We start from the raw sequence: 23,676 nt of genomic DNA on the forward strand, positions 1-23,676 counted from the left end.
TTTGGCACAGCAGCTACATTATCCCTTTCATCCTCTAAAATTGCAGCAATCTCTAGCAGCGCACTGGGAGTCATTGCCAAAGTAGTCGAGTAACTGCACCCACATCAGATAGAGCCTGTTTTAAATAGGTTCCCATCTCCATTAGGACTCTTTGAAACAGGCGGAACCACTTTAGACGGAGAATACTCAATCCGACCACATCAACCCTTTTGATTTTTGCTTGGGGGAGTATGTTAATTAGGTCCCCACTTAATTTGCATCACATTCCTTATATTGTCGGAACTTTGGTTTTGCAACTATTCTCATCCTTCCCGGCCATTTTAGATTTTTACTCAGAACAAGAAACAGTCAGAAAGTTAAAGGGCACATATGTCACGGATAGGCTTTGTGGTGACGTCAGACCAGGAAGAGAAAGGACAGACAGGCAAGTACTGCGGGGCGCGACGCAAATGTGCTTCTTACTTTTATTAAATATTATAGTAAAACAGAACACTTTTAAACAAGAAACAAAGCCAACGGCACAAGGGTCAAACTAAACAAACACAAAACAAATACCGTGTGGCACAGGGGTCACTCAGTTCAGTAGCAGCTGTTTCTTATATACTGTATTTTCTGTTCTTGTAACGTTCCTCCTCTGAACAACCCAACATGTGCCTGGGATTGATTGCTTTATAATCACTAATTCGGGATAAGGCACAGTCTGCATGTGAAACACACACGTGCACAAATACATACATACAATTAAATAATAACACGCCACAAATACAAAATAATACATTTAAACACAGGGGCAGGGTACACCCCGTCAAACTACTGCTTTGAGATATTGGCTTCAAACTGTAAAGTGATTTTGTAGGTCAATTTCGATTTGGAGTATTGTGCCATTAAAATGAACTCTTGTGTAAATTGCCACAGTGAAAAGCCTCATACAGACGCATTTGAGGTAGACACTTCATATTTACAAGGTTATATAAAACCTGCATGAGAAATATGTTGGCGACATTAACCTCTGATTCTGGCTAAAATGTTTGAGGTGAATAGTTTTTAAGTTTTTTGGTTATAGAGACAGTTCACATTTTCAAACTGTTTCTAGCCAAGGAGAAGCAACGGTGTGTGGTCAGGACTGGCAGCTGACTTCCTCTTGACATGGAACTATTTCCTCACTGGCATAAGCAGAGTCATGATACTGTCAAATGCAGAAAGCTTTGGTATGTCAGTCTCAATGCACCCGAAACATTTGTGTTTAGTTATTTATGTATCAAGTATTTGTGATAAACCTGTCCTGTGGAAGATGGCAACAACAGTGCCTCTAAAATGTATATGATAATTAAAATACCGTGTTTAAAGGGACGGGGAACTGTACTGGTCAATTTATGTTATGCCAAGTTTCCAAATTGGAAGCAAGTTACCATGCCATGCCTGCATTCCCACAGGGTCTTGGCATTTGCTGAATTTGCTACTTTCAGACTACGTTCTCCACGTACTGCATTCCTACATGGAGGAGACTGAGTGGCTGGCAGAAGAACCCCTGAAGGAGCCCCCCCCCTTGTCTGAACTCACTGTGGGTGTGGTAGCTGTACAGCAGTCCTATCAGAGTGCTGAACCAGCGAACAGCAACCCTGTCAGTTTAGAGGGCATCACTGTCCACATTGTGGGGTTCCTGATAGATTCAGCAACTGGCAACGAGGTATGTTCTACAATAGTAAGGTGGGGCCTCGCTGATGACTGAGTTATATAGTGAATATTGGGTCATGTATGGAGTGTAAGCTAACATGACATTGCTTTTTGTTTTTTTTTCAAAAATATGATTTTTGCTGACAACATATGTATTTTCAGGATTCATAACATCCCTATATATTATTGAATTAATTTTCTTAACGTTGCATAAAATAAGAAATATTTCACTAACCTGTGGACAGTTTGGGACTTCACCTAAACAAAATAAATTTCTGATTGTGTTTTGTGTTAGTTTTCTGCAAATGCAAATGTGATGAGCTAAATGTGGTTTGAGAATGTGAATTAAAATCCATGTGAATTTGGCAACCTTGCCAAAAATACATAATTGCGTATAAATCATAAAGTCTCTCTACCATCTTCAGCTACGCTTTGCAGTCTCCTACCCAAAGCACTCAGAAGAAGATTCTGATTCTGAAAGACAGGGCTAATTCTTCATATTAACATATTGTACATATGTAAAACAGATCCCATTCTTTCTACTAAATCCACTTGGAATGTAGAAAACGTGGCTGTTGAAAGGAAAGATTTATGAATATCTGTATTTCAAGTGTAACTGATATTTACACATTAAAATGTTTTGAAATCAATCACAACATGTAATCTTGTGCTTGTAGCAGAGTTTGTAGTTTTTATTTTTTTTTGTAATAAAAATGACAGGATTATTTTCTTCCAGTTGATCCAGATTATGTTAGAAGATAAATCTGCTAATTGTGCTGTGAAAGTGGATCTTCCAGTTGGACAAGAAGCAACGGCCACTCTTAGGGACGGGCAGAAATGTATGATTCACACCTGTGACCTGGGTGCTAGTGAAGCGAGAAGAGAGGAAATACCAACCAGTGATTTAATCTATGCAGCAAATAGAACTTGAACTAGATGTTAATTACTTTTCACAATGATACAATTATATATATATAGTGTATATGACTATATATATATATATATATATATATATATATATATATATATATATATAGTATATAGTAGACTAAGCGGCTTACGCGGTAGGCTGGCCACTACAATGCTACTGTGGACTTACCCAAAAGATGGTGTGTTTCTCTGTGAAAGTACTGAATTCTGTTGTTTTAATCTATGTTTACATTGGGTTCTTTGTCCAAGTTACAAAATAAACATGATTACTTAAACTGCCTTAAATACCTGCTGGGTTTATTTCCAATTTTGTTATTTTCTTTTTGATAAAAATTGAGTGAGAGGCATTGAAAATCAGTCATAGTGCAATGACGTGTCTGCTGTACCCTTCCAGCACTGTGGCTTTTTAATACGGTATGTCCTTTGCTTAGTTTATATTTATGTTTTTATTAAAATAAGTTTGAAGTTCTAGCTTTTATTCTACTTCTTGTATTCGATGGCTCTTTTGACTTGATTGTATTCATTTTTAAGGTTTTATATAGTGTAGCTCAGAGCAGACATTGTTTCCTGGAGATCACATGTTAAGTACCCAGCTCTTCAAGTTCAGATGTTTAATTTTTTTTTTTAATTTAGTAATCACCAATTGATTTGACCTCGGTTTTCTCCCAATTTGAAATGTCCAATTGTATTTTTTTAGGCTCAGCTCACAGCTACCACCCCTGCTTTAGCGGAGAAGACAAACACATGCTGTCCACGAAGTGTGTGCCCCAAATTGTGAAGCTCTCTTACTATGCATGTTTTGTGAGAAAAACCAACACTAACAATAAAAAACACAAAGAAGCTCACTCCTAATGATAATATTCTCCCTTATAAAAATGCATGTGAAGGCATCGTAAAGCATAGGCAGGCATAGTGGAAGGTATAGTACAAAAACAATTGTAATAAAGCACAGCAAATGCTTTCTACAGTCAATGCAGCGCAAAAGCATTGGCAAACAAGACAGAGAAACCTCTTGACTGCAGTGGTGTCCAATGAGAGTGTTAGAAAATCAATAGGACAGCTTTCAGCAGACTGACAGCTCTTTCCATACTGTCCTGATCTCAGGGATTACTTGTCTTGTGATCTGAGTCACAGTCTCACAAACTGTGAGTCTGGCTTAAGAGCTTTTGGGAGCCTGGATGAGTGGAGAGTTATACAGAAGAAGACGTTAAAAAAAACCCATTTCTTTCATCCGTAGATTGTATTCATCGAAATGTTTGTCTGCTTTACTGTATAAAATCACACACCAGTTTTTTTTCTGCATTTATTATTTTGTTCCAAGCGTGAGGTATATATTAAGGAATCAGCAATTAAAACCTATCTATGTATGTTGATTTACAAATAATATTAAAATCTAATAGTGGGAGGGGCTAGGCATGCATGCATCTTTTTTCTAATATTTTTGGATATGGATATGTGACATTTATAAAGCGATGTGACAACACTTTGAGCAAGATGTTATATGACATACCAAATAATTAAAAGTGGGTGTGACCACACTGACACGTGGTTACTGGAACAGCGCACAACTCAGGTTAATTATAAAATGGCTTCCGTGAACACAACACTAATTTGGCCAAAAAATGATTGTGCTGTTGTTAGACTTAGCAGGTTTTTAAATTCATTTTATAACTGTAGTATAACAATTTAAGGTATTCTGTATTGTGAATGTACTGCACATCTAACACAATGCACCTACCGATGCATAATTTCACAGTAACGCAATTTGATGTGTGGTATTGGCCTAATTTAAGAGTGGCCAAAGGCAATCAGGCATTTGACACAATAACTTGAAAAACTTAGATTTGGCACCAAAACTTTCTTTAGATTGGTTATGAGATCCGTGATATAAAATAATAATTGTATTATTAATATATATAACATATAATTATATATATATATATATATATATATATATATATATATATATATATATATATATATATATATATATATATATAATCTTTGTTTAGGTCCAGTATAAACCGTTACCAGTATCTGTTAGAGGTGACTCCAATCCTTCCTTAGGAGGGGTAACGTTCTAAATACTAAACTTGACCATTTAAAATTAAAATAAATAAATAAATAGTCAACATGATTAAGTTAAAGACAATGTACAAATAAATGTGATTTGAATAGAGAATATGCCTGCCAGCCAGAAACGAAACCATTTGCGGCCGTACGCAAAATAATGCAGGTTTGTTTTCACGAGATAGTATCCAGCTCAGGGACACGAGTTATGAAACAAATTAACAATTGACAATCAGCAGCAGAAGCGCAAATAAAGCTTACTCACCAGTTCCCCTGGACCCTGCAGGGGGTGCTAGTCCAGCAGTTGCAGCGCTGTCGTATCCATGCGGAACCTGGTTTGTTTTAGATTCGAAAGCACGTATTTTTGCAACAAAATATAACTATTCGGTCTCAAAAACGGTTTGTCATGAAACTTAACTTTATTTTTGTGATCATCCTTAGTGGATTGCGTCACGGGGACAGTTATGTTATAGTAAATTCTATGTCGTGGGCGGTCACGGCAGAAGTAGAGGAGGAATTGGACAGGTCTTCCAACGAAGACACAATCCCGGCTCTTTTGGAGGACACTGGTAGCTTTTGGAAGCAGTCGTACCCGGCGTCTGTTATAAACAGCGATGTCGAGAGAAGAGCAGCGCCGAACACTGTGGACACCAAACAGATCTCAACACCGTCGAGGATGTTCTCATACAAGAGAGAATCCGTGAGCGCGGCAGACAGTCCTCCGCCGCATCCCCACGATGGGATAGCAAGGACTGCCCGGTACCTGGCGCATTACAGCAGCTGGGGCTTTCTAGCCACCATCTCTACACACGAGAAGGTACAGAATAGTACTGGCTAATTCACCACCTCTACCTTCGTGAACAACAATAATAATAATAATAATAATAATAATAATAATAAATAATAATAATAATAATAATAATAAACATTTTTTGTTGCATAATACAGTAATAATACTAGACCACCACTGTATTGCACAATACTAGCTGTGTTGGATAACAAATAGGTATTCTAGTGCAATTGCTATTGGTGGTTTACACAGTTAAGATTGCAGTATAATACATCTTACAATTAATTATGCTGAAACGCCCCAAAAGGAAGATCAACTGTAAATGATTACTTGCATTTATTGGCATTTACCATGTATTTTTTTATATCACTGCACTGTATGTGTGCATGAGTTAGCTAAAATAATTTTATTGCAAACTCTTGAGACAAGTAGGTTCTCCGACTTAATATATTATTATATATATATATATATAAATAACGCACTAGAGGGGTTTTTTACCCCTCCGTCTTTTTCAGAAGAAAAAAGGCCCCAGGGGTATTCGGGTCCCCGTTCGTCATTTTACAATGACAGTAAGACTGTACTGTATTCTGAATGACTGTTCATTTTCCTTATTTATTTGTTGTTTGTTGTACCCGTGTTGTTAGTAGACGCCTTTGACCAAGGTGACTTACAGGTGTTACAGGGCAATACAGGGTTACAAAACAAGATTAATATGTAAATACAGTATAGCTTATAATAAGTGAAAATAATACTACTAAAATACAACTGTATACACTAGAATGCAACAATATAGGATTACAACACATTATATCTAAAATGACATATTAGTAGTGCAATAGTGCAGTGATTGAATGACCAGTTACGTGGTGCGTAGGTCAGTCAAGTCCAGTGCTTAGGGGTAGATCAAGAGATCAATAGGTTACTGATGTAACCCCAGTTCCCTGAAAGAGAAGATGCCCGCCAAAGCAATACTTTTGGGCTATTCACTGGGCATTTTATATCAAAGCTGCTGATAGGCCCCTCTGTGGAGCGACGTCCTCGGTCCCACCACACCGAGGTAATAAATAGTAACTGCGCAGAGACTTCAGTCTCTTTTGCACAAAGTTAGAGGTCATCTTTTTGGGGTTACATCCTATCGTTCCCTTTCATTTTGAAGATGACCACCAAATCAATACTTTTGGGAAGGTATACCAAAGGGGTCGTGAGGGAGAATGAGCGGACAGCACATGAGGGACATCGCGCTACCGCCATCTAGTGTTGGTGGTGTGAGCGTGCAACCTCAAGAGTTGTACTGCCCGAAGGGATTAGAACTGTCTCTGCCCAGATCAGCAGCCAAAAGGCTATGCGGTGTAACCCAGGGGACCAAAGTCCTCCCTGGTGGTTCACGTACGCGACTACTGACACATTGTCCGTGCGAACAAGGACATGTTTGTTTTTGAGCACAGGGAGAAAATGTTGCAGCGTGAGGTGAAGTGCTTTCAGCTCTAGCACGGTTATGTGCAGGGATGTCCAGCGACCCAACCAGGATCCGCGGACTCCTCTGCCTGCCCAGACTGCGCCCCAACCGGAGTTGGATGCGTCCGTCATCACCACTTGACGGTTGTAAATCACTCCCATCCTTACGCCTTCGCTCAGGTGAGGGGCTTGCCTCCACCAGCGTAGTGCTTCCCAACATAGGCAAGACACTGTTAGCTGACGGTGTCTGTCGCACTTGGGGTGTAGCTGAAAGGCATTGAGCCACGCTTGAAGCGGACGCATGTGAAGCCTGCTTAAGTGTTTGAGTATTTGGGCCATCTGGCCCTTTAACTCAGCAATGTCCCTTGCCTACCCCGCCGTGGGCGTCAAGGCCTAGACACTGGGCGCCAAAGCACCAAGCACCAAGTATCGAGAGCAAAGCACCAAGGTACTGGGCTGTGTGTCTGTGTATGGGCTGATTGCAGTCACATAACCAGGAACAGCGCGTAGCTTGCAACGGTGTGGAGCGCAGCCTGCAGACAGTTGCAGTGCAGTCACACAACCAGTGCAGTGTGACGCTTGCAGTGGAGTGGAGCACCTAAGATGGCGTCTGGACCATGTGCAGCACACGGCCAGTGCAGCACGTAGCTTGCAGTGGGGTGGCACAGCATATAGACTCTTTTTTTATTTATTTGTTTTTGTTACCTACCCACCGCTTTATGGGTTAGTGGATAAATGTGCCTATCTACTCGACAATAGGGCCAGATATAGGGCTTAATGAAGGGTGTATGCGGTTGTTATTTATTTATAAAACTGCAAAGCAGTAGAAACAAAGACACTCGACAGTAAACTGGATATCGTTGTGGAAGACAGCAAAGGAAAGAAGGTACAACTTAAGTGTGCAATTACTGTCGAGTTACTAATATAGATATTTTGACAAAAAAAATAAAAATGAACGCTTTTTGGAAAGTAACCGAAAACACTAATTTCATTCAGTATATCAAAAACGAAAGCCCCGAAAAAACGATTAGCATAAAACTTGAAAATAGCTAAAAATAAGCACTGAAGAATACAATTAATAAAACCCTAAAAACAGAAGCCCCAATGCTTTGAGCTCCCTAGCTCATAGGGAGCTCAAAGCACCCCACAAACACATATGAGTGAATCTCAACAGGACTGACGGACCACCCTGTAGTGTATGAACTATCCTTAAGAGTGCAGAAAATATAAACCGTCTTCACAGCACTGTATTGGAGCATAACCGTAGAACTGTATAATAACAATACAACCTATGTAATAACCGCAGAGAGATGGACACACTGATGACATTTCTCATATTTTTTATGGCAGCTCTACAATCTGGAGAATATATATTTTCCTCTCCATAATGAATTATAAAGTGCAACGCCAATCACATTTAATATAAAAGTGTTTTTTAAAAATGTAGTTCTGATGCTGCAAAACATAATGCAATTCTGAAGTCTGCAAAACATAATACTGCCTAATTTTGGTTTGAAACTGGAAAATTAATGGTTACCATGTGCAGGCATAATGAAAAACACCGTACAGTGACTAAACCTGTATTTGTCACCTTTTTTAAAAAGAATGTGCAAACTCCATGGCTGAACATGTGTTTAAGAAAAATAAAACCATGCTCCCCCACTCCAATTGGCTCACTCCGCTCCCCTGCTCTGCTCCCCCACTCCAATTGGCTCACTCCGCTCCCCTGCTCTGCTCCCCCACTCCAATTGGCTCACTCCGCTCCCCGCTCTGCTCCCCCACTCCAATTGGCTCACTCCGCTCCCCTGCTCTGCTCCCCCACTCTAATTGGCTCACTCCGCTCCCCTGCTCTGCTCCCCCACTCCAATTGGCTCACTCCGCTCCCCTGCTCTGCTCCCCCATTCCAATTGGCTCACTCTGCTCCCCGCTGTGCTCCCCACTCTGCTCCCCGTTCTGCTCACACACGAAACAGGCATTTGCTTATACTGTACCTAATGATTGGAGTGGTCTACTATACAGTATATACAATTATTATAACAAACAGAAATATACTGTAGAATCATGTTACTAAATAATTTAGTGTTTCTATTGATGATATGCTTTTACAGTGTGAATGTAGACATGTTTGTTTTGTATGAAAGATGTAACTGTATGTGGCTCCTATCCCCCAGGAAACTCATGTAAACAAGATGGTGTATCTCAAGGGTTATATCCTGGAGAGCAAACGTTTTAAATAAATACATAAATACTTTTACTTGGAAATTAAGGAACATCTATTTGATATAATGAGGGTGTTTCGTATAATATGATATTTAACCCTTGCTTTTAACCTCCCATCAGATTAAAGGTGTGCCGTTTGGGAATATTTTCTCAATCAGTGATGGTCTTCCTGACAACAGCACAGGGATTCCTTTATTTTACGTCACTCCAATGGACAACAGTGTGGCAGACCTGATGAACAACTCCTTGGCTTCTCTGACATTCTCTGAAGCAGAAGGGGACTACTGCAGGTGCTGGGAATTTGATAGTTTACTGGTTTTCACCAGATCTACTGTCTTGGGCAGGGTGTGCACATCTCTCTTTCCTCACTGTTGTATGATTTTCTTTAACCCAGGTGAAACCTGAGTTTACTATCACCTGGTTGAAGTAAAAGCTCAGTGTCTCTTACCGGCTAATAAACCCCAAGAATTAAGTAAATGTAGAGATGTATGTTGGGTAAGCAGCCATTTGTCGTAAAGGTGTGATAGGCTTTACAAAATGTAATTCTCTCACCTGCATACGAGCAATGGTATTGGGTTTGAAATTCTTGTTGTGTTCTGTTTATCCTTGAAACTTATTTTTAAAGTCTCACATTGATGATGCAAAAAGCCCTTTTGGGGAACTAACAAGAAGCATCTAGTAACACTCTTTAAGAGAGAAACTATTGCAATAACTAAACTTTTTAAAAATAAGTAATAAGGATGCATTGGAGGTTTGAAACAACAATAATTGGAAACCAAATAACACAAATGATACATGTGTGAATGAATTGTTGAATGCAGTGCACCCTATTTAGTCTACCTTTTAAAATAATAGTAACCAAGGCCTCTGAAATATTGTATATCTGAAATATTGTGTTTTATAGGTACTGCAAACATAAACTATGGACTAAATGTACCCTAGATATGTGTAGAGAATCGTGGACCCTATTTTCCACTGTGTAATCAGTATTTACTGGTGTGGCCAAAAGGTTTGCATCACCCTATAGAATGAACTAATTTTGCTTCATAAAGTCAAATGTAACTTCTTACGTTAACATATTGAATTACATACCGCTTTGCAGTTTTCCATATACTTTGAAAAATGTGACATTTCGAAATGTAACATGAAATACTGTACTACTGTTGTAGTTTCCAGTAGACTTTTGTGATCATTTTGTAGTTTCTTGATTGCATAATGCTAAATAAAAAATCTAAATTATGTTTATATAGTTTAAAAAAAATGATGTCTCAATCCTAAAATACTAGGTGATGCAAAACTTTTGTCCATAACTGTAGGTATGTACATTGCATATAGCAAACTCAGTTTCCCATATATCTAAAGAATTGCTAAGAACCTTCTTTAGCGCAAGTTATTGAATGTAACTTGTGATATAATTAGACACTTTGTGTATTCATTATCTCTCTGTATGTCATTTTAAGACTGTTTTGTCGATGACACGTGCTTATCCAATTGAGATGAAACTTGCTAATAACCCTTTTTTATCTCAAGTTGTTGAGCGGGGTTATATCGAAACTGGGGTTATATGGAAAATGTCAGCCAGCCTATTTGAACATATTGTACATTTAGAGAACCCATTATCCAACTGTGAAGAACCTAGGTCATGATTTTTAGCTTCCACAAAAACAAAAGTGTAACTTAGTCAGACAGTAAGATTTTTTTTTTTTTTTTTTACAGAATACAGAACAAATGCTAATTCTTACACAATTCTATTCCTATGAATTGTTAGACAGAAATGAGGCTATTGTAACCATAGTATTTGTTTAACACCACTTAAAGCTGTGAACACTATGAAACACTCATGAGATAAAACACTTGTTGCTGTTGAAGAATGCTGTTTGTTTTTAGAATGTTCTTTTGTATTTTCCACAGAGAGAACGTGATTGATCATGAGGACCCCAGGTGTGCCAGGTTAACCCTGACTGGCCAGATGGTGGCAGTAGAGCGTGGTGAACTGGAGTTTGCTGAAGAAGCAATGTTCTCCAGGTTAGTGCATATACTTCAGGCTATCACTATGTTTTTCTTTATTGAGGAGCAGATTATCTTCCACAGCTTACTGTAGATCAGTTAAATGTATCCCACAGACTATTAACATATTTTCTAGTGATACAGTTCTGTGACGGCAGCGTCACGGCCGAGGCTTTTACTGGCGGGGAAAGAGACCCAGAGACAGAAAGCTGCAGTTTAAGCGCTGGTGCACACGTTTATTAACAAAACAGGCTGGGCATTCATGTTGACTAGAAAACAAACAAACACACACTGACACACACACACACACACACGCACACGCACACACACACACACACACACACGCACGCACACACACACACACATACACACACAGATTTCTATTTCTGGGGAATGGCCACACCTGTGATTGCTGGCAGGGATAGATTTAACCCCATCCCTGCCAACCTTACATTCCCAAACACACACTATTTGTAGCAGCAGGGCTTCTGTCCTGCCACAGTACCCACTGCATTCTTCTAACAATACTTTCTGCATTCTAACTGTATTACTCTTCTAAATTTAAAATGAATCAGGGTAATTTCCCTTTTAAATAAATACTATTTTGGGACTTAATTTTCCCTCCAGTTGACATATAACTGCAGCCATTAGCAGAGAGTGCAGTGTAGTTTTATTTTTTTCTGTGGCTGATACAAATTAAATGAAACTACATTATTCTCTCTGCCACTGGGAAAGTTAATTATCTGTCATGCTTTATGTGTCTTGTTTGTTGAAAGCTGCACATTCACATAGGGAAAGAAAATATATTATATATATATATATATATATATATATATATATATATATATATATATATATATATATATATGTATGTATATATATATATATATATATATATATATATATATATATATATATATATATATATATATAAAACTTCTACCTTATGTTTTATACAGTAATAATAATAACATTTTTTTAAACAGATATTGAAATATTACGTTTTTTGAGAAATGTCAATTTTCAGCCAATGAGGCTGCTTTTGAAAAGCTCCTAAAAGCTGAGATACGTTTTTAGAAACAACCACAAGGGTTTTGCAACTGTATTTTCTGCCCCCTCTGCAACTGTGAGATTGTAAGCGATACACATTTTGGTTGCACAGTTACTGTAAGAGATGGTAGAATTTAGATCTTTGTGACACACATCTGCATGAGTTTTAACCCTTGGTTGGTTGTGCTATAGGCACACTCAATGTAATCTTATTAAACTTCATAATGGCCTTTGTTACTACATGTTGCTTTATGGACTGTGAATGTAGAGAAGCGCTATTGATGAAGCCCTTTATATACCGATTCCAGAAAACATTTGCCAAGTCATCTTTTTTTTTTGTTCTGTTGCAGGCATCCTGTTATGAGGAAGTGGCCAGTCAGTCACAATTGGTTCTTTATGAAGCTCAATATTAAACAGGTGTGGCTTCAGAACTGGTTTGGAGGAGTCTACGCGATCCCATTGGAGGATTACTTCAAAGCCAGCCCGACTAAATCCTAATTTAGATATTTTAATCTTTGGTTTTACCACTAGTTATATGAAACTTTTTTTTTCTCTTTTGCATACACAAACACAGAAATACTTGGCATTGTATTCATTGGGAACGGCTGCATATATTTTGAAGAAATCAATTTTATTTTTTAAACACAAATCTTGTCTGTTTGGTAATGCACAGGACTGTATTTGAGTGAAATAAATATGCTTTAATAGTTGAAGCTATCAGTGTAGATACTTAGTAAGTCCTACTTTGTTTAAAACCAGGACAAATATTTGAAGTTTCTAAGAACCTGTGACTGTAATCGTTTACTGATTCTCTCACTAGGTACACATTCAGTAATATTGCTTGGATGGGTTTTATGCCTTGACAGAAGAATTAATATGCTATGCCACTAAGTCACATATTCCTTCTAATTTAAGACGCAGACCAAATTTACCACCCTCAGTTTGAGGAAAAAATAAAACATTAAATAAATATGCAGTTACGCTGTTGTATTGTTCAAAACTGACAGGAAACAATGTTGTTGTGGATTAACCACAGAGCCTGTTTATTGTGCTGCACAATCTCGGTCGTACACACACCACCACTCACTAACAGCATCACACCTCCTGGCAACAGCAAGCACGACAGAACACTCCACGGCATCAGGCACCATGTAACCCAGCAACCGCGACAACAAAATACGGGGGTCTGATTAGCATTGCCAATCTGTCCAAGCTGGTACTGTTTGTTAGAAATGATGAAATTGTAAACGTTTCTCTTGGAATTCTTCAGGACACTTGGCTTGTCTTTTCTCAGCAGTCAGTCATGTTGCTGGTTGTATATTTGGGCAGACGCCTTTGTTGTCTTTTCTCTGCAGTCAATCACGTTGCTGTTTCTGTACCCGGGTAGTCATGTCTTTTGTTGGTGATTTTAATACATGCATCACTATACTGCACTCGAATTTAAGATGCAGGCTATTTTTGAGAAGCCTTAAAATTGAAGGAATACGGTATACTTACAAGACTTTGGTAACTCAAAGGGATACCTTATATTTCCTAATATGAAATCCTTATATGTGATTCTGTATGATTCAGTATGGTTGTTTCTGCTCAGCTAATCTGCTTCTCTACCTTTCTTCCATATCATACAGAACCCACATAAGAGGAAATTAAACGAGTAAGAAATGAAATACAGCCATCACTCGCATATCCGACCCGAGCGTTAAATGTGCTTATACTTTTAAGTGTTAAATGTACTTATGCTTTTTATGCCATTTGAACAAACAGTAAAAACAAAAACAAAACTCTGTGTGGGTCAATGTCTATATGAATTATATGAATGCCACTGCTGTGATGAATTTTAATACAGTTGTATTGAACGAATGGTGTTTTAAGGGGGGGGGGGGGGAGTCAGTGAATGCTGTCCAATCTGAATAGCACTTTTCTAGAGTGCTGTTATGCTGAGATAGTTGTCTGTTTGCCATTAATTGTGTTGCTATTGTGCTTTGGAAACATTAAATCCAATGATTTTATCTCTGCCTTGAGGAGGCATTTTAAAAGCATAGCTTGGATTTGTTGCTAGCATGCTGACTAGCGCTGATATAATTGCCCAGTAGTTCAATTGAAAAAGCTGCATGCATTTGATGTAGAGGAAAATAGTACAATTTGACTTTGATAGGTTAGCTGTGTTCTATTGTTCATTATATCTTTTAAAATAAAATAAAACAAAATTCCAATATAACATGCTGTATAATAATTTTAAAAAAAACTGCTGTGATATCATAAAACATTACAATAAACACTGCATGGTACTTTAATGATGCTCTCTAAAGTTCCAATTTGTCTTTTCATCTTAGTTTTTAAGCAGCAGCCTAGCTGCAACAAAAATAAAAAAAAAAAACGTATTTTATTTCCTTCTATTTGTATCTTAGTATTTTTTTTACCAGTGGCTTCCTTTACCAAGTGAGAGGCTTTTAGACCAATGTACCTGATAAACTGTTACCCTGCTGTATCTTAAATCTGTACAAAAACAATTCCCAAGTACAAAAACAGCCAAGTTAGACTAGAGGATTAGACACATAAAGATATTACAAAAGGGGTCACGTTTTATATAAAAAGGGGCTAGCCCTGTAAAGTGTAAAGATGTTGCAATATGAATTTAAAAAATGTGTCAGAAACTACTATCTGTTCAAATAATAACTTTTGGACTTATTTGTTTATCATAACGAATGGTAACATAATCTCACAAAACATAGTCTGTGGTGTTCACGTTCTCTGAGGTTGCCATCAGGTGTGGTGCAGGCATAATATGATTGTCTGGGCATATGCAAGCAAATGTGTCTCGTCAGTGTGCAAAGACCTGATGGTAACTGACTAGGAAGTCAGGTGTGTCTGCTGTGCAAATGGATCTTTTTGCTAGCAGTCAGCGCATTGGGTCTCTTGAACCTGATCCTCTGACATAGATTACATGGAGTTGTTGGAGCAGTTAACGTTAGTCTGATATATGAGATTTAACCCTGTAATGCAAACAGGGAGTCAAGTTCAGGAATTTGAAAGGCGATACATAAGATATATTTAAGCATACAGCCTAGCCAAGGTACTAGTGCTGGGAGGCTAAATATTTTGAATAGCAATTCCTTTCTAGTCACCAGCCCAACATGCCTGGTCTGCACTGAGCATGCATGCACATGTCTATTCCTCAACTTGATCTTTTATCACAAATAACACGTGAAACAAAAGCTTGATTCACTGGCCTCATGCCTTTCCCCTGGGTTAAAGCTGGGTTTTGTGGTCTCAGGGATTACAGCACATGTACTGTATAGATTTCAGCTGTCAAAGTGCGAAAACATTTTCTCTGAGTTCTTAGATCCTTTGCAAATACCTGCCCACCTCCAAATAAAACCAATACTGACTGTACCCTTTGTGCGTGTAAAGGAATTGCAGACTGCATGTCAGGTTTAGCTCAGGACAATATGATTGTTGAGATTATTTAAAGTGCTATCAGATAAACAGTGGGTAGACTAGTTATAATGCAGTACAGGAGTCTCCACATTTTAACATGAATAGGTGTTAGGGATTCCTTAAAGAATATCTTGAATAAAAACTTGATCAAAATATTGTTGTTTGGGGTTTAAATATCTGAAATAATTAGTATATTTATGCAACCTATATAGGAAATGTACACCTCATAGTAATCCAGTCATATAAATAATCAGGCACACTAACCTTCTATTAATAGGGACAACATATATTGATGGAAAGTTTAAACACTGAGGATCAAGTTTATGACCAGTTGCAATTGTGCAGAGGGTGGCCAAAGACCATTCCCTTATGTGCATCAAAGGAATTTCAGTCAATTACATGTATACTGTCAGGTACCACATTGGTCTAATTAGGGTCCATGCATTATTAAAGCAATAGGACCTGAAGAAGACCACACTCAGTTAAATATCACACCAAAGGGGTTACAAAAAGTGCCCTTAAAAGAGGTGATAGCCAAGACTTATTTAGTTAAATGGAAGTAGGTTATGCCTACCTGTGGTTATAAGACATCTAGGAAAAATGGGATTGTGTCGAAAACAGTACATTTGTTAAATTGATTTTGCTATTTTATTCGATTTTGATAATATCACATAGTTATAACTTTATTTATTTATTTTTTAAAAAACATTTTATATTTATATAATATATTTTGGTCAGGTGACATTAGACAGAAAACCATGAATTGTTATGATCTACAATAAACACACCAGTATGAAACTTTTAAATTATGATTGTAGTATTACATACAGTCATTTTAACTGTTTCAGAGTTATTACAGAGTCACTGAATTGAAAAAAGTTTATTTTATCTTCTTTTTTTTCCTTCACTCCTCTCACGGACAAACAATTATTCTTAAGAAATAAGAAATCACAATAGTAGAAGTGAAATGCACATTCATGAGTGTAAATCAGAACACAGCCAAACAGCCAATCAAATCGACTGGTCAGGTGAAAAGCACGCGCTGCAAGCCTATTGGTTATGAAGTGTTTACGCCGCTGAACTCTCTTGGCAGTGCCAAAGGTACCACGAAATGTTCCTGCCAGGACAACTGATTAAGTTAGCACCTCCGGTCACTTCTTTTTTTAAAGTAACAAAAACGCTTATTCCCTGCCAAACATGAACTAATTTAGATGTGTAATGGCTGCAGTATAGGCTACTCACCTTGGGTTTAGGGTTTCGGTGTTGGGAGAGGATTATTCGGTTAGGGTTATTTTTCACTGCTGGCTACGGCCCTGATTATTTATACAGCGAAAAACCCTTAGTATATTTTAATAATGTTTTTGCATCTTTGAAGTACAGTTGACAGTTATTTAGCACCATCTACTGGGTTGTAGGAAGCTGAGATATGTGCAGCACACGTGCTTTGTTATTATGAGTGTCAAAAAGCGTAAACTGAATATACAATTCCAGTACAATTCTAGACTCAACAGTACAGGTGCCTACCGTGGTCCTCAGTCATATCAACAGTGTAATAGCTTGTGTTTTTTTTTTTTTTTTTTTTCTTTTTTAATCCAAACCCTGTATTTTTCTGTTCAAAAAATATTTCGGGAATATTACAATTATTATGTCTGAATACTACGTATAATTTATCGGTTGCTTAATGTGATATTATAAATTAAGCTAAAATAGCTGTTAAACCATTTTTAGAATTATATTTATGAAACTACAGTCCACAGTAATATAGTTAATTTATTGTTAAAAAGACATGTCTGCCAATTGTAAATGGTGTACACGGTGGCACAATTTTGCCAGTCAGAACTGATACCATGAAGACCTATTGTCATCAAGTCCTAAATAAATCCGGCCTAATCATACTTACATAAAACGTTACATTTAGGTCAGTGTTAAAGATTATTGGCTATCATTTACAAAATGATATTATCCATATAAAACAACAACTAATATTTGCATCACGTTCGTTGCCAAGTTCCAGACTGTTTACCATTGCTCAAATTATTAGTCATCTCTGCGCACATCCCCTTGACGGGTTTATCCCCGCCTTTGACACAAGCCCAGCATGATGACGTTACACTGGGGGCTGCGAGAGAGGAGTCAGTGAAATGTGATCGAACAATGACAGCAGAGAGTTAAAGGGAAAGCGAGTGTCATCATCGTCATAATAATAATAATAATAATAATAATAATAATAATAATAATAATAATAATAATAACACAAAAACACTGCACCTCGCGGCATCATCGCAGCGAAACAAGATTCGCGTTATCGAGACTATCTCACAACAGGGGATAGAGTTGAAAACAAGCTAAGGTCGGAAGCCAAATGCGAAAAATTGTTGATATTTTACCTGAGCCAGTCAGACCTTTTTGTTTTGGGATCGTCTGCAAATAACGACGTCAGAAATACAATGAATCGTAGCTCTTTTTGAAATATTTCGTATTTATTATTATTATTATTTTCTGGTAAAGGTTGCGATATTATTACATGTTTACGAACTGTACAATTGCTAGGTCGTCATAACCACGGACATACGCAGCAAGGTACGGGAGAAAAAAAGAAAAAGAAAAACACCACAAAGGATTTTAAAGAAGACATCGATGGGAGGTTGTTTCTAATTTTCCAGCATTTTCTTTTTAAAAAAGCTTAAGTAAAGAGGCAAGGCCATGCGTGCTGGACTGTCTTGTTTGTTTGCTCCAATTTGCCCCTCTGTGAGGACATCAGCAACAGCATCATCTTTTCGGTCATGGCCGCACTGGAGGAATTGTGTCACTTTTCTATATCTTTTGCAGTTTCAGTTCCAACAGTTGCCCTGCCGGTCCATGGAATGGCACACAGCGTTCGTCACTACGACATACATGGATCCAGCCACCAACCTGACAGTCACAGAAAACACGGAGAGTGGCAGGTATGGGGACAGTTCCCCCAAGGATAGCGTCGATGGTCATGTGGGGATCCCCAGAACTGTAAAGGACACAGAGGGCTGTGACCCTAACGCCGAATACTATTTACCAACCCGAGCTGGCTCACTCTCTACAGAACCGTGGATTGCACTAGTCGCCAGAGGCAATTGTACGTTCAAGGACAAAGTGTTGAATGCAGCTAGAAAAAATGCAGCCGCAGTGGTCATCTACAATGAAGCTAAGTACGGCAACACCACCATCCCTATGTCCCATATTGGTAAGTTCATCTACACCCAACCTGTCGTCTCGCTTCAAATACAAGCTTAAAGTAATAAGAAGATTGTTTTAAAAGAAAAATACAGTTTTGTAAGGTTACTTTTAATCAAGAGTTTCGTGTATTGAGCAACGCAGGAGGCTGAGCGTACTGTAGAAAATCAGTGGTGTTAAATGTGCTGTTTTATTTTGCTACAGAATTAGTTTGGTCATGTTTTCAACATGTGTTGCAAACTGCAGCAGAACTCAATGGCAGTGCATGAGAACACAGCGGGACTCGGGCACAGGAATAACACGAATCCATGTCCAGCTTTGAAAAACTACATCTGCACAGGCATGGAATCAAGCCGGGATACAGAATTCTGTGGGGACACAGAAATCTGCCTAACACCGGTATTTATATGCCTTGGTGCCATTCGGTTAGTTAAGGATTCAAACGGGAGACTCAAAAAGGTCACGGGACATCTGTCATTGCTCAGTGCAACATCTGCTTAAAAGTTTGCTTGCCCTAAAGCCTGAAGCAGCTCCAGAGTAAAGCAGTGGTTAAAACTAAATTTACATTTTTGGTGCACAGTTGATAAACCTAAGAGTATTCAAACCAGATGGTTGAATTGAAAGGTCATACCTCAGGCTGAGCTGGCCCCATGCCCTTCCCCTCATCTGTTTGATCTAATAAACAATTTAGCCAAGAGATTTCCAGAAACAAGTTCCTGATATTCCATTAAAATTAGAGTTTGAGCTCTTTACAGTCTGATGGGTTAAGTAATTACTCCCTGGGAAGGGGAACAAAAAAAGTAGATTATGGTATCTAAAAACTTAAAACTGGTAAATAATTATAATACAATGATTTTATTTCCCTACATTGATCAACTAAACATTTTGGTTATTTGGTATACAAATTATTATTTAGTCGAGAACAGTGTGAAACATAGAAAGTAGCAGGAACAGTCAGTAATGTCCCTAGGAGACCAGCCCCAGGAGAACTGTAGGGCTCAACAACACAGGAGTCCAGAGCAGAGACAATGAAAGCACAGAGGATAATTGCACTGCTAATGTGTAAACAAATGCAACCAAAAAAAGGAATTACCAAGTGAACAGAAAATAAAAATAAAAACTCCTTATTGTTTAGCACAATCACACTGTCTCACGTTAGGAACAAAGACCTTGCAATTTAACAGACCCCTCAACTCTCCTCAGCAGAGCGCATGAAAGCCAACATTGATTGTACACCCAAGGCCACCCTACAGAAATGTAGCATGTGACATACAACTTTGAAAAAGTCTTTTATGGTTTTTTAAATGGAATGCATACCATGCACATTCACTAAATGCATTTTTGCAGTGTGCACATATTTTATAGTACACAGTATTATATTTAGGGTTTCTGGTTTTCTGTGTTTTACGCTGACTTTTCTACTCTCCTTTAAAAATGTAATTGATCCCTGTTGAGCCATTTGTATAGCTCAAATATAAAGAATGGATTAATAGTAGAATTGGTTTAATTTACTTGATTATGCTTTGAAACAACAAAATTGTCTTTTAAACTCGACCAAGCCTTCATTTTTCATTTACAAGCAGAATGTACAAATGAGATTGCAACATTTTAATAAGCAAATAATCTTTATTAACACTGTAATGAAAAATAAAGTATTTTATGCTGGACACAAGCTGTAGTCCTCTTTCCATCCATGTAATGAGCGAGTTTATACTTTACATTGTAAAATTGCTACAAAAATAGCAGCTAAATAGGAGGAAAAAACTATTTTTCAACTAATACAGATTCTATCGAGTAAAAGAAGTTTCCCTGTGACTTTTAATATCGTCATAGCCTAATTTGCATGTGTCGCAAAGTTTTTGGCTAAAGGTGGATCTACACTGGAGACGAGCCATGCGACCGAATTTTGTACCTACATCAAAAGCAATATTTTAGCAGAAACTGTCACGTGACCCTGTCCTTATCCCTCCTGCTATTCCCCCACCCAAGACGGAGGCCGCCCATTCACAACACCACTCACGCAGCACATACACTACAGAACGAGCAAGCGAATCCAACACACACCAAAGAGATAGCAAAGTCGCCACACACCCAGGAGAAAGAGGTCCCGCTGACAGGAGGAAGAGGCAGAACACACACAATCACGCTCGCAGTAATACAACACAGTACACCCCTGGCGCCCACAAAACAGTACACAAACAACTGTTTACATAATTTCCCCTTCTCATCCACCCACTCCCACAGTCCCTACTGGCCATACTGCATTAAGGCTGTTGCAAGTGGGGCTTATCTTGGAACTGGAGTTGGGGCAGAGGTTGGAACTGACCCTGGGGCTGTGCTTGGAAATAGGGCTGAAGCTCATCCTGGGAGTGGTTTTGTGAATGGGTTGGGAACTGACTTTGATTCTGATTGGTCCAATTCACTTGAATCACTCACGACTGGCAGGAAAAATAGAACACGTTTCTATTCCTGTGGAGTTGCTCGCGTCCTTGCAGTCGGTGTAGACACATCCCTAGATTCCAGTCACATCTGAATTATTTGCTCGCTTCCAGTGTAGCTCCACCTTCATTTGCATGAAATATATTTGCTCGCTAGTGTACCAAGTAAACAGGCTATCGTAAAGTAGCTGTGTGATTTGTAAAAATACCTGGGTTTCTTGCTGTATTGAAAATCCCTGTATAGAAAATCCCCTTCAGGAACACTTCTGTTTGGAAGACTCCTCTTGCTGTTGCTCTGACAGCTATCACCCCTGTTAATTAAACAGAGACAGTGGTGGCAAAGACTAGCCCTGCTGCAATTGCAATTATATTGCAGAATAAATTGCTGAAATGAAGAAAAAAATCTTGTAAAAATGCAGCATCTTGACTTTAAAGAAGCGTCAATATACTCAAATAACTCACGGATGAGAATATTAAGTTTCCACCACTTCATTTACTAATGGTCTAAACTTGTTACAAAAAATAAATGAAAAATGTAAATTCCTTTACATCTTCAGAAATAAAAAGTATTAAAAACAATGTCCTTCTATTTATGTTCTTAAGCCTGTTAGAAAAACATTTTCTTAAATAAAATCGCAGTACAAAAAACTTCTTAGTAAAAGTGTGTTTAAAAAATAACTTAAAATAAATAAATACCAACGAATGGGTAGAAAAGTTGAAATAACTCAAGTTGTTAAGTCGATGCAGAGAGGTACATCTCCTGGCCCAGATAGGTTTCCCATAGACTTTTATAAGAAATGTAGCCCCTGTTTATATCCCTTGTTGTGCTATTGTGCTATGTTCTCTGAATCTTTTTCATCTCTGTTCTTACCTCCAACGTTGTCCCAAGCCTCTATATCACTTCTATTGAAACAGAATAAAGTCCCTCTCGACTGTGGATCGCACTGCCCGATATAGCTTCTTAACACAGACTTTTGAATTATTGCTAAGACTCTAGCACACTGTCTTCAATCAATTATCCCCTCCATAATCTCCTCTGACCAAACAAGGTTTGTGCAGGGCAGACACTCTTATTTTAATTTTTGCCATCTGTTCAGTATTGTATGTACTCCTTCTCCCTTGCCTGAGGTTACTGTTTCACTCAATGTGGAAAAGGCATTTGACCGTGTTGAGTGGGATTATATAGGCTTGGCTTTGGTCCCAATTTTATTTCATGGATCAAGCTGTTATATACTTCCCCTTCAGCCTCTGTTAGCACAAATAACATGCCGTCTAAATATTTCCCTCTCCACTGGGGTACACGACAAGGTTGCCGTCTCCTTCCCTCCTTTTTGCAATTACCATTGAACCTCTTTCGATATCCCTGTGTGGAAATCAGGATGTAAAGGGAATAATTTGGGGGGAGGGGGGCGGGAGTAAAGAGGAGAAAGTGTCTCTCAATGCAGTTGAGGTGCGTCAGGTCCAATTTATTTTCACACATGCTGTTTATTTTACATGTACTGTTTAAAATAAATTTTATTCAAAGTAAAACAGGTTTAAAAGGCACTGCATATCAACAGGACACTCAGTACTGCATCTCCAGCCCTGCCCCACCCTTTGTTCGCTGTAATTATCAAGTACTAGAGCGTATTAAACAAGACTTTTGTCATTGGTCCATTCTACCTCTTTCCCTAGCAGGTCGCATTAACTCTGTCAAGATGAACACACTCCCTAAGTTACTCTACCTTTTTCAATGTATCCCTGTTTTTATTACCAAAAAGTTTTTCTCAATATTCTGTCTCTCTCTTTTTCTCTCTCCCTTTCTTATTACTGTCACTACTGTTTGTTTTGATTCTTGTTAAAAACTATAAAAACAATCAAGTTTACAAAAAAAAAAAAAGTTTGATGCATTTTTTAAGTATATTTAAGCAATTATTTTTTTTCCAGCCATTAAAATATGTTTGTACTCACTATGCTGGTTTGTTACAGCCTGAGGGTAAACATGTGCAAGCTCTGGGGTTACAAATTAATATATTTACCTCATGTAATTGACAATTTTCAAATATGGTTTAGAAAGTTTAATTTCCAAATTAAATTGAAAGTTCAGTTGGCAGTTGAAATTGAAAGTTCATTTGGCAAACAGCTAATTTATGAATTCATTAAAGAATTGACAAATTAAAAAAGTAATTTATGAATGTATTAAATGACACGTTAACTATTTAATATCTGCCTTTTTTGATTCTCCGTATGTATGTCTGGAGGTTTGATTGTATAACCCCACAGGACAGGGAAATAAAGCTGTGCTTTGTTTTGATTCATTGTACAGTAATGTTAAATAAAGTGCTGTTTAAACAAAATAATTCAGTTAAACATATTTGTCCTTAAAGGTGTTTTTTTGCTGACAGTTGCTGTGCAAAT

At 38.0% G+C, this 23,676-nt stretch overlaps 2 protein-coding genes across 3 annotated transcripts in view; both read left to right on the forward strand.

Annotated features, from left to right (window-relative positions):
- The first annotated feature begins 4,950 nt into the window (after nucleotides 1-4,950).
- Nucleotides 4,951-13,420, forward strand: creg2 (cellular repressor of E1A-stimulated genes 2). Its single transcript, XM_041271773.1, has 4 exons — nucleotides 4,951-5,491; nucleotides 9,260-9,429; nucleotides 11,051-11,164; nucleotides 12,547-13,420. The coding sequence occupies exons 1-4, from the start codon at nucleotides 5,081-5,083 to the stop codon at nucleotides 12,692-12,694; spliced, it is 843 nt and encodes a 280-aa protein (XP_041127707.1). The 5' UTR covers nucleotides 4,951-5,080; the 3' UTR covers nucleotides 12,695-13,420.
- A 4,333-nt stretch (nucleotides 13,421-17,753) lies between these two features.
- Nucleotides 17,754-23,676, forward strand: part of LOC121328135 (E3 ubiquitin-protein ligase RNF149-like) — a 31,840-nt gene continuing 25,917 nt past the window's right edge. Inside the window, exon 1 of one of the 2 annotated variants that reach the window (XM_041272647.1) lies at nucleotides 17,754-18,851. In XM_041272647.1, the coding sequence (XP_041128581.1) occupies nucleotides 18,338-18,851 (514 nt within the window). In that variant the 5' untranslated portion in view covers nucleotides 17,754-18,337. The remainder of the gene's footprint in view (nucleotides 18,852-23,676) is intronic. The other variant, XM_041272646.1, reaches the window with a different exon arrangement.

This window comes from Polyodon spathula, chromosome 15 (genome assembly GCF_017654505.1).
Source record: "Polyodon spathula isolate WHYD16114869_AA chromosome 15, ASM1765450v1, whole genome shotgun sequence".
Classification (NCBI taxonomy): Eukaryota; Metazoa; Chordata; class Actinopteri; order Acipenseriformes; family Polyodontidae; genus Polyodon; species Polyodon spathula.